This window comes from Esox lucius, chromosome 23, assembly GCF_011004845.1.
Source record: "Esox lucius isolate fEsoLuc1 chromosome 23, fEsoLuc1.pri, whole genome shotgun sequence".
In the NCBI taxonomy this organism is placed as follows: Eukaryota; Metazoa; Chordata; class Actinopteri; order Esociformes; family Esocidae; genus Esox; species Esox lucius.
Window position 1 is genome coordinate 18,873,892 of NC_047591.1, and position 13,392 is coordinate 18,887,283.

At 44.4% G+C, this 13,392-nt stretch overlaps 1 protein-coding gene across 1 annotated transcript in view; it reads left to right on the forward strand.

Moving 5' to 3' along the window:
- LOC105031017 (plexin-B2) overlaps window positions 1-13,392 on the forward strand; it is a 96,746-nt gene that overhangs the window by 73,923 nt on the left and 9,431 nt on the right. The window contains exons 11-28 of the mRNA XM_020042963.3: window positions 734-833; window positions 991-1,092; window positions 1,475-1,570; window positions 2,003-2,090; window positions 2,394-2,557; window positions 3,753-3,901; window positions 4,006-4,120; window positions 6,921-7,057; window positions 7,238-7,420; window positions 7,628-7,739; window positions 8,314-8,526; window positions 8,635-8,811; window positions 9,799-9,935; window positions 10,051-10,151; window positions 10,721-10,950; window positions 11,364-11,545; window positions 12,558-12,624; window positions 12,966-13,112. Of these exons, the coding sequence (XP_019898522.3) occupies window positions 734-833; window positions 991-1,092; window positions 1,475-1,570; window positions 2,003-2,090; window positions 2,394-2,557; window positions 3,753-3,901; window positions 4,006-4,120; window positions 6,921-7,057; window positions 7,238-7,420; window positions 7,628-7,739; window positions 8,314-8,526; window positions 8,635-8,811; window positions 9,799-9,935; window positions 10,051-10,151; window positions 10,721-10,950; window positions 11,364-11,545; window positions 12,558-12,624; window positions 12,966-13,112 (2,500 nt within the window). The remainder of the gene's footprint in view (window positions 1-733; window positions 834-990; window positions 1,093-1,474; window positions 1,571-2,002; window positions 2,091-2,393; window positions 2,558-3,752; window positions 3,902-4,005; window positions 4,121-6,920; window positions 7,058-7,237; window positions 7,421-7,627; window positions 7,740-8,313; window positions 8,527-8,634; window positions 8,812-9,798; window positions 9,936-10,050; window positions 10,152-10,720; window positions 10,951-11,363; window positions 11,546-12,557; window positions 12,625-12,965; window positions 13,113-13,392) is intronic.

A 13,392-nucleotide genomic window follows, 5' to 3' on the forward strand; every position in this document is an offset into this window, starting at 1 on the left:
ACGCATGAAGTGTTTTCTGTTGCGGTGTGAAATTGCCAGATTAGTTTGTGGAAATGCTCTCCTGCTCTGTGTTTGTTTGTGTGTAATGCAGTCCACCCACACCTGACAATATTTTCGGGTAGATAGTTGTCTCTCCCTGTAAACGGTGCAGTGCCAAATCCATCTGCTGTGCAGACAAGATCATTTTTGAATATGTTTGAGTTCTAGCACTATATTTCTGGAACTTTCAAAGTGATACGAGAAAGAATAAGCGGTATTTGTTTTTGCTGTCTGGCACCTCCTCAACGATGCCCTCGGGGCTCCTATCGGCAAGCACCTCCGGACTGCTATTTACGTGCGTTAGACGGGTTCAGGTCGCCGGTTTTACTTGAGCTGTGCGATTAGAACCTTTTTTCCATTAGAGGCCCGGGTGGTCAGGATTAAATATGACCCTTGTAAAGGAATTGCAAAGATGAATGATTCCCAATGGATGTAAAACAAGCAGCACGTTTCGGGGGGCATATAGTGCTCGAACACCCCCTCTTATTTCAAGCTCGGATCCTAGTTGGATTGACTGCTAATGACAAAAAAAAAAAACTGATAGGAAACTTGACACACAGTTTGGCTCCGATAGTCGTTCAGAGATCCGCTGAAGAGGTCTGTCTATGGCTGTGCTTTTTAGACGCGTATTCCGCGCGAAGCTTTCTGGGCAGACCTGCTGCGTGTGACCCTTCCGTTGGTTTATTTTCCTCAGGTGTATCGCCTGTGTGACCAGCGAGTGGCGGTGCCAGTGGAAGGCCCAGGAACACACCTGCGCTGACAGCGATGCTGAACACTTGAACGAACCCCAGCAGGTAGGGAGGAAAGCCGTCTCGGTTTTCTTGGCGTCTTGGCCTCAAATGCCTTCTGAACTCTTACAGCCGTGCTGCCTTCTGGGCTGCATTTGGTGAGCGCTGTCTGTCTGTTTGTCTGCCTCTGTTTAAAGCAGCTCTAAATGCCTTTGCCCTCTAGGCTGACAGCTGCCCACAGTTTGAGAACCCGGAACCTAAGCTCGTTCCCGTGGGCCACCGGATCCCCATCAGCTTTGAGGGCAAGAACCTGGACATCTACGCGGTGAGTGGAACGCAGCACAGCTTTCGGGGCCTGTTGACCAGGACAAACTTCAAGACTTGTCTTAGACCAGGAAAAGCATGTTCACTGGAGATTCTTCCTGATGGAACTATTGTGTGGAAACACCAAAAGGAGGTTCCTCAGATAAGCTTGCATTTTAGTTTAACATGTCATTTTAAAGTGTATTTAGTCTTTTTAAATAATTGATTAGCTTCTCTCTTTCTCTCATGGGATGACAGTGTTTAATAACCCGTACAAATCCGAGAGAGCTTGAATTTCTGTAACGCTTTAACTGTATTCCACTATGATGCACCTGAGTTCATGTAGACGAATTCTAGCCCTCTGTTTATGTGCCGTCTTCCCTTGTGTATCTGTCTCTCTCCAGGGTCGGTCTTTCAAGATCGGCACAGAGCTCATGAAAAACACAGAGGAAATGTTAACCTTTAACGAAGGGTCCAAGTTCAAATTTAACGGTTTCGAGGTCAGTAATAATCAATCGGTCATCTGATATAACATCAAAGCTCTACCGTATTGACTGTTCACAGGTTGGAAGCAGCATTCTATAAGGGTGTTCGGCTAAAACCCCTAACAAGCATCCAGCTAGAACTCCAAATCATTGTGCCTCCCTCTCTCCCAATTGATCTGTTTTCATACAGATTTTAAGAGGCTGTGAATATGGACTCGAAAGCTATTGAATTGCTTTCCGCAGCGGGCCTCAGCGCTGCTGCCCACTTATAGCAGGAGTCATTTGGTTTAATCAAAATGCATCATGATGGGAGTCTATTTTGGGAGTGAACATTTTCTTGTGCGCGCACTCGCGTGCATGTGTGAGACAGTCTGTAAGCTCTGACACGTCTCTTGGCCTCAGTAATCCCAACCTGCTGAGACTGCTCTCCTGTGTATTTCCTGTTAGTTTACTTACGACAAGGAGCAGGAGGTCAATGTGTCCTTCCACATCAAAGACTGCGACACAGAGAAGAAGATCGACAGCACTCTGACTGGTGAGTCTGACACGCAGAAGAGAATTCAGCGCGGCTATCTGCCGGGCCGTGTTATAACAACTGTTTCACTGTCTGAATCACAACCAGGATTATGCCGCTGTAACTGTTAATCCGTTTGAACTCGTTCACCCCCACAGACCGGCGTTTCTGACACCTTCGCTGTTTTGAACCGTGGCAAAGTCGTGTCACTAACGTCTTCTCGTCAGCTGATAAAACAGCTTGGCCATTTTTCCTCTGAGTTCACCTTTGAACTCTGCACAGTGTTTTGAGTTGTGGTCTTTCCCCCTGTCTCTCCTGTCATAGTGGTGCTGTATAACTGCTCTCTGGGACGGGAAGACTGCAGCCTGTGTAAGCACGCCCACCCCAAGTACAACTGTGTGTGGTGTCCCGGCGTGAGGTCCTGTGTCTACAGGGAACTGTGTCCGTCGCCGGAGCCTGCCCTGTGCCCAGACCCCAAGATCACTGACGTGAGCACCACTCCTTTTACAGGGTTTCAAAAGTCTGGGAGCTTTCACTAAAGTCCCTGTTTTTTTGTTGTTGTTTCCCGCCCCCCCCAAAAATCCTGCGAGTCGGATTAACGGAATCGAAGAGAATCAGCAGGGAATCCTAAATCCTCGAACTAGGCTTTATGGAAAACAAGCTAATTTATTTAAAGTTTATGGATTTTGCAACTCTACCCTACTTACATTTAAAGGGGTAGCTTGCTGTATGTCTAAATTAATGGTTTTCTAAAGTCACATCTAATTCATTTCTATCATATCTAAGTTTGTTTAAATGGGCAGTTCAGTCAGTATGAAGAGCTAGCATGATGTTCTTGTAGACTTCCAGTCATTGTGCTAACGGTAGTTAGCATTGGCCCTCTGACTTCCCTTACATCAGTTAATCACAGTCACGTGTTGCAGAGGTGATAAAGCATGGAGCTTATGTTGCCAGGGTTGTGTTCACTCTGGAGAAGTCTGCTTAGTGACCCAATTGTAAATATAAACATTAGATACTGGGGATGTAGATTAATGGTTTTATATACAAAATTCAGAACTGTCCCTTTTAACTCTGTCATGTGCTTTTTTTTTTTCTTCATTCTTTCTGAAATCCCTTTCCACTTACACGTTTACCGTTCTCTAACACACACACTGTCCTCTTTTCAACTTTCCTTCTCCCTTCTGTCTATGCTCTACTTCTTCCTCTTGGTTTAAGATCAAAGATGACTTTCTGTCCTCGCCTGTCCTCTTTATCACACTGCTTCCTTCCTGTATGCCTGGCTGTTGTGCTCCTTCCCCGTGAAACCAGGAGATGGCCGTCCCTCTGGGATCAGTCGCCTGGAGGGAAGCAGGACTGCGTTAGCCATCCACAGTCTTATCGCAGAAAAATGCTTCTAGAGGCACTACTATTCTCACTGGCTGACAAAGGGAATTTACTTCCCACCTTCCTTATAGAAGCTGCCGTTGAAAGGTCCCAAGTAGCTCAGTTGGTAGATTATGGCACTTGCAATGCCAGAGTTGTGGGTACCCTGGGAGGGGGGGGGGGTCAAAACCAAAAAAACTATGGAAGTGTAGGCAAGTCTCTTGGGATGGTAGTATCTGATAAATTGAATGTTAATGGAACTGCCCAGCTCGTGTCTCATCCGCCTCACTCATCTAAACCATCCCTCTGTCTTCTCCACAGATCATCCCTCATTTCGGGCCTCTGAACGGAAAGATATCTGTGACCATCAAAGGGTCTAACTTGGGCATAAAGAAGGAGGACATTAAGAAGGTCACAGTGGCTGGAGTGGACTGTGTCCACCAGGAGGACAGATACTCCGTCTCTACCAGGTGCGGAACAGGAGGGAGTGCGTTGGTGTGGTGCACGTGCTTTGCGTGTGCGTTTTGCAGGAATAAAACATCAGTTCGGTCCTTCATGCTCCGTGTTCCTCCAGCGTGGTGTGTGAGATCGGTGGACTCTGGCCTGCTGACGGCGTTAACCAGGGAGTGGTGGAGGTGGAGTTGTTGGGCGACAGGAGGGGACGCTCTGAGGTCCTCTTCACCTACAGGGTACGTACCGTACAGTTACAGACCTTTAGGTCTTGTGATTAAACTGAGGCCAAACCTTCAAGTGAAAGTACCCAAGTTTTTCACTAGGCCATATTTTAAAATGTTTCTGTGCTTGTAGGTGATCCCTGATAATATTCGAGAATATTGTCACATTAGTCGGGCCACTGGTGGTTAATGACTATAATACATTTTGAGAATGTGTCTAAGCGTGTTATGAAATGCTATTAAAACACTTAACTCAATTATATAATCTTATTCTCTGCACAAAAAGTTTTATTTATTCTTCCACTGTGTCATAAATCCATAGTTGAATAAAGCTGTTTACAGCTGAAATTTTTTTTTTGGGAGACTGGAAAATAGTTTTTTGTGGAAGAACATTGCAGGGATATCATGCAAAATGAAATTCTAATAATAAATAATATTGTGTTTTTAAACATTTTAAGACAGTTTTTTTTATGTTTTTTTTTTCATAATGCATTACAGACATTTAAAAGTCATGACCCATTCCTCAGGTAATTTTATAAAAATACAATGAAACAAAGTTTTTTTTTTTATAGAGCAAAATAAGTGTCACTTCCTCTTGAACCCCAACATCTTAAGTGTTATAATAGTAAGCCCTCGCTGTGCAGGAGGCCTTGGTGGGGATTCACCGATACGAAACTATTTTCAGTAACGATAGCCAATATTCATAAACACCATCGACCAATACCGATGTGTTGTCATTTCTGTAGATTATTAAATTTCAAGAAATGCAAATTCAATCATGCTAAAGTTATCTTTCTATATATTTTAATACCAAAAGATTCCCCAAACTTTGTTTAGTAGTTAATAGAAAATGTATAAATGACATAAATACACATTCTCTCTGGTATTGTATATTATTCAATGCCAAGATATAAATGTTGCAACAGGAAAAAAATAACTACAATAAAATGATGACTTGAGCATAAAAAAAAAATCGTTGTGCCATTTTCCATCTGTAGCTGTTTTATATGTATTTTGTTAGTCTGAACATTTGTTGATAGTATTATTTTCTGTTGACAAGCAACTGCTTGCTAAGGTTAGGATTAGGGTAAAGGTTAGGGTTAGTAGACATTTAACATTGTACTGATATAGTCAGTAGATCTGTTGAGCATTGACAGACATACTTTTGGGGGTAACAAGAAGTGCTACCAAAAAAAAAACAAGTGTGAATTTGCTGGTCAAATTTTAAAGCAGTGTTTTTACTGGCCAGTGTAATGGTGGGTGCATAGTTTTTGGACGTTGAATACCTCCCAAGAACCTTCTTCGCAGCATTGTAGTGGATTCTTAAGGAGTTCTGTTGCACTGCTCAGTATATTTGTGGCAGGCATCCATTATTTTTTGCTCTACTGCGTTTAGATCTCCAGGTTCCTCAATGCACCTTAGAAAAGGCTGTTAATATTCATAAAAGCATTTCATGGGGATAGAGAGTAAATTGGTTTAATCTAAAACCCATTGATTCCGGGAGCCAAATTTAGTTTATGGTAAATATTTGCACTCATTTACTGTATGTTTGGGTTAATATTTTCTTGTTTATGCTTCTGCCTGTAATCTAGATGTCCCGATGAGACTACTAAACTTAAAAAGCTTTTTTTTCTCGATTAAATCTCTGGATGATCAAGCTTTAGATTTCCTCGAGTACATAACATTCTTCTGTCAATTTTAACTGCCCTCCTTTTTTTTTTATCCTCTCCTTTATTTCTCTGTCCCTCCCTCTTTCCCTCCATTTCTCTCTCCCTCCCCCTCTCTAACCTTCCTCTCTCCTGGCGGTGTTATGCCAGCCGGCTCCAGACCTGGCTGTTTGCTTCCAGTGTTTGCTCAGTAGATGGACCTAAGTGCTATTGGGTATTTGCGCTGCTGTGTTTTGATGGATGAAGTAGTCAAGGGAAATGGAAAGTGACACAAGACCTCACTGGTGGTCCCTAAAGGCTCCGTGGGTTATTAGAACATGCTGTATGTAACATATGACTTTACAAGTTACAGATCCATTATATTAGATGGTGCATACTGCAATACAGTAATACTGACCATATATACTCAATATACTTTCAGGTAGTTTGAATGAGAAGTAATACGAGTTTGTGTTTCATACCATGTTTTTCCAATTATTTGTTGGGCTCTGCATAATCTGTTTCACTAGTTGTTTTTTTTTAAATGTATTTTTGTTCCCCCCCCCAAGTTTCTCATTAATTTAATTGGTGTGTGTGCTTCACTACTTGGTTTGTTCATCATTCAGATGTTTGGTTGGCTTTGTTTCTGCAGAGCATATGTGACTGGAGAGTTTGCTATATAAGTCAGTTCTGGATTGATCATGATATCATTCTGTCAGGTATACACAGGCTGTTTTGTAGCTAACATTTAAATTAAACATTATTTTGGGGGATTGCCTTTTTTTATCTTCCAGAACACAGTTATCACATTACCATAATCGTTAACCACTGCACACAGTGAGAGACAAACAAGCCTGTGTACAGAAACTCTTCAAAAACAAAAGTTGAAGGAATGTATGAAAAACGATTTGTTAAATGTTTCACAGACCAGAATCTTCCTACTTGACGGTGTTTTCTTTTGCCTCCACAAACTCGTAGCATGGAAACAGGACACAAAATGACCGGGTGTTGTGACAATGATTTTATAGGCATCAAAAAATAAAATAAAAACGTCTATCGTTTTATCGTCCAGACCTAGTGTTAACTGTAAATCACTCCGGGTGAAATCTTCAGCTGATAAACCTTCATGATGTGTTTTCACCGACGTTCCACCTCATTCCCCCATCCAGGACCCCATCCCTCTAAAAGTCTCCCCCGTAAAGGGTCCAGCGGCCGGGGGGACATACGTCACCATCAGTGGGACGGACCTGGACACAGCCACCAAGGACGACGTAGCCGTCACCATCGGAGGGACGCCATGTGACGTGTAAGAACGGCCAGCCGCCAGGCTTTCATACAATCCCATGACCCCCAACATTCCTACCCTTACCGCTCTGTGTAATGGTGCGGCTGCGTTCAGTTGTGTAATTGTAATGAACGTTTTCTATCAAGGCCGCTATCAGAAATGCATTATTAGCGAATGAACCTGCCTCGGTCTCTCCCCCAGTTTGCAGTTTGGCGCTGAGATCGTCTGTGAAACCGGTGCAAATCAGGGACTTAAGGTGCCCTCTGAGCCCCTACTGGTCACAGTGAAGTATGGGAAGAACACCACCAAAGAAGTCCCTGTTCGCTTCCAGTACTTTGAGGACCCCAAAGTCACCAGCTTCAACCCCAAGGCCAGCTTTGTGTGGTGAGAACGGACGTAATTTGTTTCGGCGTAGGGCTTGGCGTAGTAGAACGCTTAGTTGAAGTTAAAAAAGTTAGTTTTTTAACACAAGTTTAGGTCTGTTTAGTCTTCAGTCCAGTAATGTGCACTGACATGACTGTTTGGAGGATATTTTCACGCTGCCAAAGGTGTTTGTTTGTGTCGCTAATTAACGTGTCCGGGTGTCCCCAGTGGAGGCAGGAGGATCGTGGTGGTGGGCAGCGGCTTTGACCTCGTCCAGAGAGCCTCCATGAAGGTGCTGCCCTCTGCTGACGAGTCCTCTCCGGAGTCCAACCCCGTCGAGGTTAGTGCCCGGTGTGCTGCCGTGTTACCTGTTGTGGGTTCATTGGGTGTCTGCCAGCGCGCCTGCTGTGACTCAGTGGATGCGGTGAGACTAATGTTGACGCGCCGGCTGAACAGCCGTTGTCGGGGAGAGTCAGCCTCACTTTCGGAATTCACCGGGGGAAAACCGGACAACCGCGCGTCACAAGTGCAGCTTGTGATCGCACCTGACAGGTGACATTTGAGTCCTCCCTCGCTTTAACTCGCCTCGGAGTGAGTCTGCAGACCCGTACCCTCGTCCAACTGAAATAGCCCGCGATGCTCCAGGATCACTGCCTTGTCGCGGCCACACTATCGCATGCGTATCAGTCTGGAGACCAATTAAATGAGTGGGGAAAAAACTGCTCTGAATTAAGCCATTGTCCTGAGAAATAAATTCTATTCACTTGACTGTCTTTGAACTCTGTCTTTCTGTTTCTTTTTCTCTCCTCACCTTCTCCCGCGCCCTTTCACTCTCTCACCCTCTCTTTGCCTCTCTCTCCCTCACCCTCTCTTCGCCTCCCCCTATGAATCCTTTCTCCACTCTTTGTCTCTAGTACGTCCAGGACTATGTGAGTAAGAACGACACGGTACTTGAGTTTGAGAGCCCTGAGGTGAACATGTCTCAGGCTGGCCAGTTAGCCTTCAGGACACTCCTTCAGCTGGACAACGTACAGGTGGAGCTGAAGAACTTCATGTACCACACCAACCCCACCTTTGACCGACTGGCTAAGGACGTTATCACGGAGACCTCCATCATTATCGTCACGGTAAACAGCAGTAACACTGTCAGGTGGATGTGGGATATCTGATTGGTTGTAACAGGCAATTATACCAGCAGAATTTGAAGCTTGTACCCCCCCCACTCTCTTTCCCAGGGTCATGGTTTCAACAAGGCCATGACCGCTGAAGAGGCCCAGGCGTTCGTGGGCGACGCCTACTGCAAGGTGACCATCCTTCAGGAGGACAAGCTGATCCTTGATGCGCCGTCCACCCAGCCCAAGGCCCGCTCCAAAAGCCAGCGTGGAGACACCTCGGACCCCCTGGATCTGACGGTGAGAACCAACCGCTGTACCTTGTCCTCAGACCCACAAAGAATTTGAATATGAGTCAAGCATTAATAAATGCGTGCGTGTCAGAAGAAATACCATAATGGTCCACAATCTCTCATTGAAAATGGCCAGCAACACTGTAGGCCGAGACTCCCCTTTACATTTGCAATTAGAAAAATGGCGGTACTTGTGTATTTAGGATTTGTCCAAAGCACCGGAAATAATGCTTCTTGTAATCTTAAGGAAAGTGTTGTTTTCTGACAGATCGACACGACCGTTTGAGTTTGCATAGTCTGTCTGCAAGAGATTACTGTAATGTTTACTAAGATTTTTTGTTTCTTATTTTCCACAAATGTTCCCCATGTCAATAAAGTATTTAAATTGAATTAACATGATGTGCGTTCAGGCATTAAGTCTGGCTTTGCATGTTTTTCACATTGTATTTCAGATTTCCTCTTAGTCATTTAATCTTAACTAAATATAAAAAAATATTATAGCGTATTTACTACACTGCAGCCGTACAACTGGTCTGACTGTAGAATAATTGTAGACTGATGGTACTATTCATTCCTGGCAGAGAGATCAACCATCAATGCCTTTTTTTCATGTTGTCTTTCTGTCTCTCCACAACTGGCATTAACTTTACATGGCGTGTATCTTGTTTTCTTCTGTACTGACCGTGTATCTTGTTTTCTTCTGTACTGACGGTGTATCTTGTTTTCTTCTGTACTGACCGTGTATCTTGTTTTCTTCTGTACTGACCGTGTATCTTGTTTTCCTCTGTACTGACCGTGTATCTTGTTTTCCTCTGTACTGACCGTGTATCTTGTTTTCTTCTGTACTGACCGTGTATCTTGTTTTCTTCTGTACTGACCGTGTATCTTGTTTTCTTCTGTACTGATCGTGTATCTTGTTTTCCTCTGTACTGACTTGAACTCTCTCTCCCTTCCCCTCTATGCCTTTCTTTTCGCGCCCTTTGCTCCATCACAGATTAAGTTTGGTAAAGGTGAATGGGTTATTGACAAGGTGCGCTACGAGAAGAAATATGAGGTGCCCTTGGCTATCATCATCCCGGCCGTCCTCTTCCCTATGGTGCTCTTCATAGCGGTGTCCGTATACTGCTATTGGTATGTAACTTCACTTCCCATCATGCACCTGTCCTGTAGCCCTGAGGCATACAGCGTGTGTCCACACAGATCCCTCCAGACTGTGTTAACCTAATGAGGTGTATTTGGGCATCAGGAGGAAGAGTCAGCAGGCTGAAAGGGAGTATGAGAAAGTGAAGCACCAGTTGGAGAACCTGGAGGAGAGTGTACGAGACCGCTGCAAGAAGGAATTCACAGGTACTGTGATCACAGGGTATTACGGACCACCGTTTACTTTTACAGATCTCTACATATACACAGGTTACCATAGACTAACACTTGGTAGTAGGGCATAGATTATCATTTGCACTTTCATTATAGACTACCACTAGCAGATATTGACAACCACCTACAACAATTTCATTATAGACTACCACCTACACAGATATAGACTACCACCTACACAGATATAGAGTACCACCTACACAGATATAGACTACCACCTACACAGATATAGACTACCACCTACACAGATATAGACTACCACCTACACATATAGGTTACCACTCACGGATAAAGACTTGTACTTTTACACATGCAATTGTAGACCACCACATACAGCACCACATACTTTAAACAACACTGAGACAGCTGTGTGGGTCTCTCAAAAAAGTGTGAGTCACAGTTAGACTGTCCAGGATTAACATGTTTAGATGAATGGATGCTCAGTTTGAATACAGCCTTGCCCCATTGTCTCCCATTGAGTCCTGCTATTAAATAGTTAACCAGTGAACAGCGAAATAATGTCTGCTCCCTCCGTCTCCCAGACCTGATGATCGAGATGGAGGACCACACCAACGACCTGAGTGAGGCCCGGATCCCCTTCCTGGACTATAAGACCTACACTGACCGGGTCTTCTTCCTACCCTCTAAAGATGGGGCCAACGACGTGATGATCACAGGGAAGCTGGACATCCCTGAGGCGCGGGCAGCCATCGTGGCCCTGGCCCTCAACCAGTTCTCTAACCTGCTCAACTCCAAGACCTTCCTCATAAACGTAGGTCCACTGGCCTCTGTGTCTGCCAGTCTGTAACTGCTTTCCCATTTCGCCTTAATGCGCAGGACGGCCTGCTGCAATGATGCATTGGTCGTAGAGACTAGAAAGACTGGCAGAATCTGCCTGCCAATAGCGTGTGGCTTGGTCACCCTCCCACAACACCTTGATTCCTAGGGACATGGTTGGTCTGCCTGTTAGTTCTGTTTCTATAGAATGTACTTTGTAGTTGCTACACATGGGAGTTTTTTATGTGCCTAAATCGATCAAATCAAAATCAGGTAGCTGAGAGGGCTGACAGTCTGATGGCTGACTGAACAAGCCGACAAACATTGAGCTTTGACTGTCAGGTATTCAACAGTCATCGGCAAACAAAGATTTTTCCATCAGCTACTCACATGTGTTTGGGTTTCCAGTTCATCAAGACATTGGAGAGTCGTCAGGACTTCAGCGCCAGGTCCAGGGTGTACTTTGCCTCCCTGTTGACTGTGGCTCTGCACGGTAAACTGGAGTACTACACCGACATCATGACCACGCTGCTGCTGGAGCTCATGGAGGAACACGTCCACAGCAAGAACCCCAAACTCATGCTGCGCAGGTGAGACAAACTGGGCCTCGCAGACAGGGTTAGGGTTGACCAAGACAAATGTCTCCTTATGGGCGATTGAAGTGCCATGCCTGTATTGTGTTTCACGTCTACTAATCACAGCCTGGATGGATCATGTGAATCCAGTGGATTGTAGAGTGAATTCGTTGGTTGGTTGTATTAGCTGGCTAATTGATTGATAGTTTTGATTGGTTGGTTGGTTGGTGTATTGATAATATTGGTTTGTTTATTGGTGGGTTGAATGATAGTAGTGGTTGTTTGGTTGATTGATAAAATGTATTTATAGTATTGTTTGGGTGATTAATAGTATTGTTTGGATGAGTGTTAGTGTTGTTTGGTTGAGTGTTAGTGTTGTTTGGTTGAGTGTTAGTGTTGGTTGGTTGAGTGTTAGTGTTGGTTGGTTGAGTGTTAGTGTTGGTTGGTTGAGTGTTAGTGTTGGTTGGTTGAGTGTTAGTGTTGGTTGGTTGAGTGTTAGTGTTGGTTGGTTGAGTGTTAGTGTTGGTTGGTTGAGTGTTAGTGTTGGTTGGTTGAGTGATAGTGTTGGTTGGTTGAATGATAGTGTTGGTTGGTTGAGTGATAGTGTTGGTTGGTTGAGTGATAGTGTTGGTTGGTTGAGTGATAGTGTTGGTTGGTTGAGTGATAGTGTTGGTTGGTTGAGTGATAGTGTTGGTTGGTTGAGTGATAGTGTTGGTTGGTTGAGTGATAGTGTTGGTTGGTTGAGTGATAGTGTTGGTTGGTTGAGTGATAGTGTTGGTTGGTTGAGTGATAGTGTTGGTTGGTTGAGTGATAGTAGTGGTTGGTTGAGTGATAGTAGTGGTTGGTTGAGTGATAGTAGTGGTTGGTTGAGTGATAGTAGTGGTTGTTTGATTATAGGATAAGTATTGGTTGGTTGAGTGATTATATTGAAGTGGTGGTTGGCTGATTGATAGTATTGGTTGACTGAGTGATAATAGTGGTTGTTTGCTTGATTGATTATATTGAAGTATTTGTTGGTTGATTGCAGGTCAGAGACAGTTGTGGAGAGGATGCTGTGTAACTGGATGTCCATCTGTCTCTACCAGTTCCTGAGGGTAAGATTTATTTGTGTTTTATTTAACCCGGCTGTCACTTTCTGACACTTTCTCTCTTGCTCTCTCACTTTTCTGCTCTCACTCTGCCTTACTGCTTTCACTTATCCATCCCCCTTCGGTTTCCTCCGTTTATCTTACGTCACTGTCTCCCCCCTGCTTTCTTAATCCTATCTGATGTCTTGATTCTGAATAGTTTTTTTGCTCTCAGCTGCATCAGTCTTCCTCTCTCCACCACCCCTTTTGCCTTTCTTTGCCCCGTGTCCGCCACTTTCTCTCTTTCTTATGTTTTGTCTGACCAAATCGACTGAGACGGTTGTGCGTTTGTGTGTCTTTGTATGTAGGACTCCGCCGGCGAGCCCCTGTACAAGCTGTTCAAGGCCATCAAGCACCAGGTAGAGAAAGGCCCAGTGGACGCTAAGATGAAGAAGGCCAAGTACACTCTGAATGACACGGGCCTCCTAGGGGACGATGTGGAGTACTGCGTCCTGGTGAGTCGGCACTGCACAGCATGTAGAATCACAATGAGTAGAATATGTATTCCTTATCTCCTGAGGTCCAAACATGATGCCCTCTACTCAATGACACCTGGTACAATCTAGTGATGAGAGTGAGTGATGAGAGAGCAACAGAGAGATGAGAGTGAGTGCGACAGAGAGATGGCAATATTAGAGAGTGATTTTAGAGAGAGAGAGGTCAACTGATTAGAGTAAGAGGTCACCTGTAAAATGTACAGCTCTTATCACTGGCTTATTTGAATATAGCATGTTA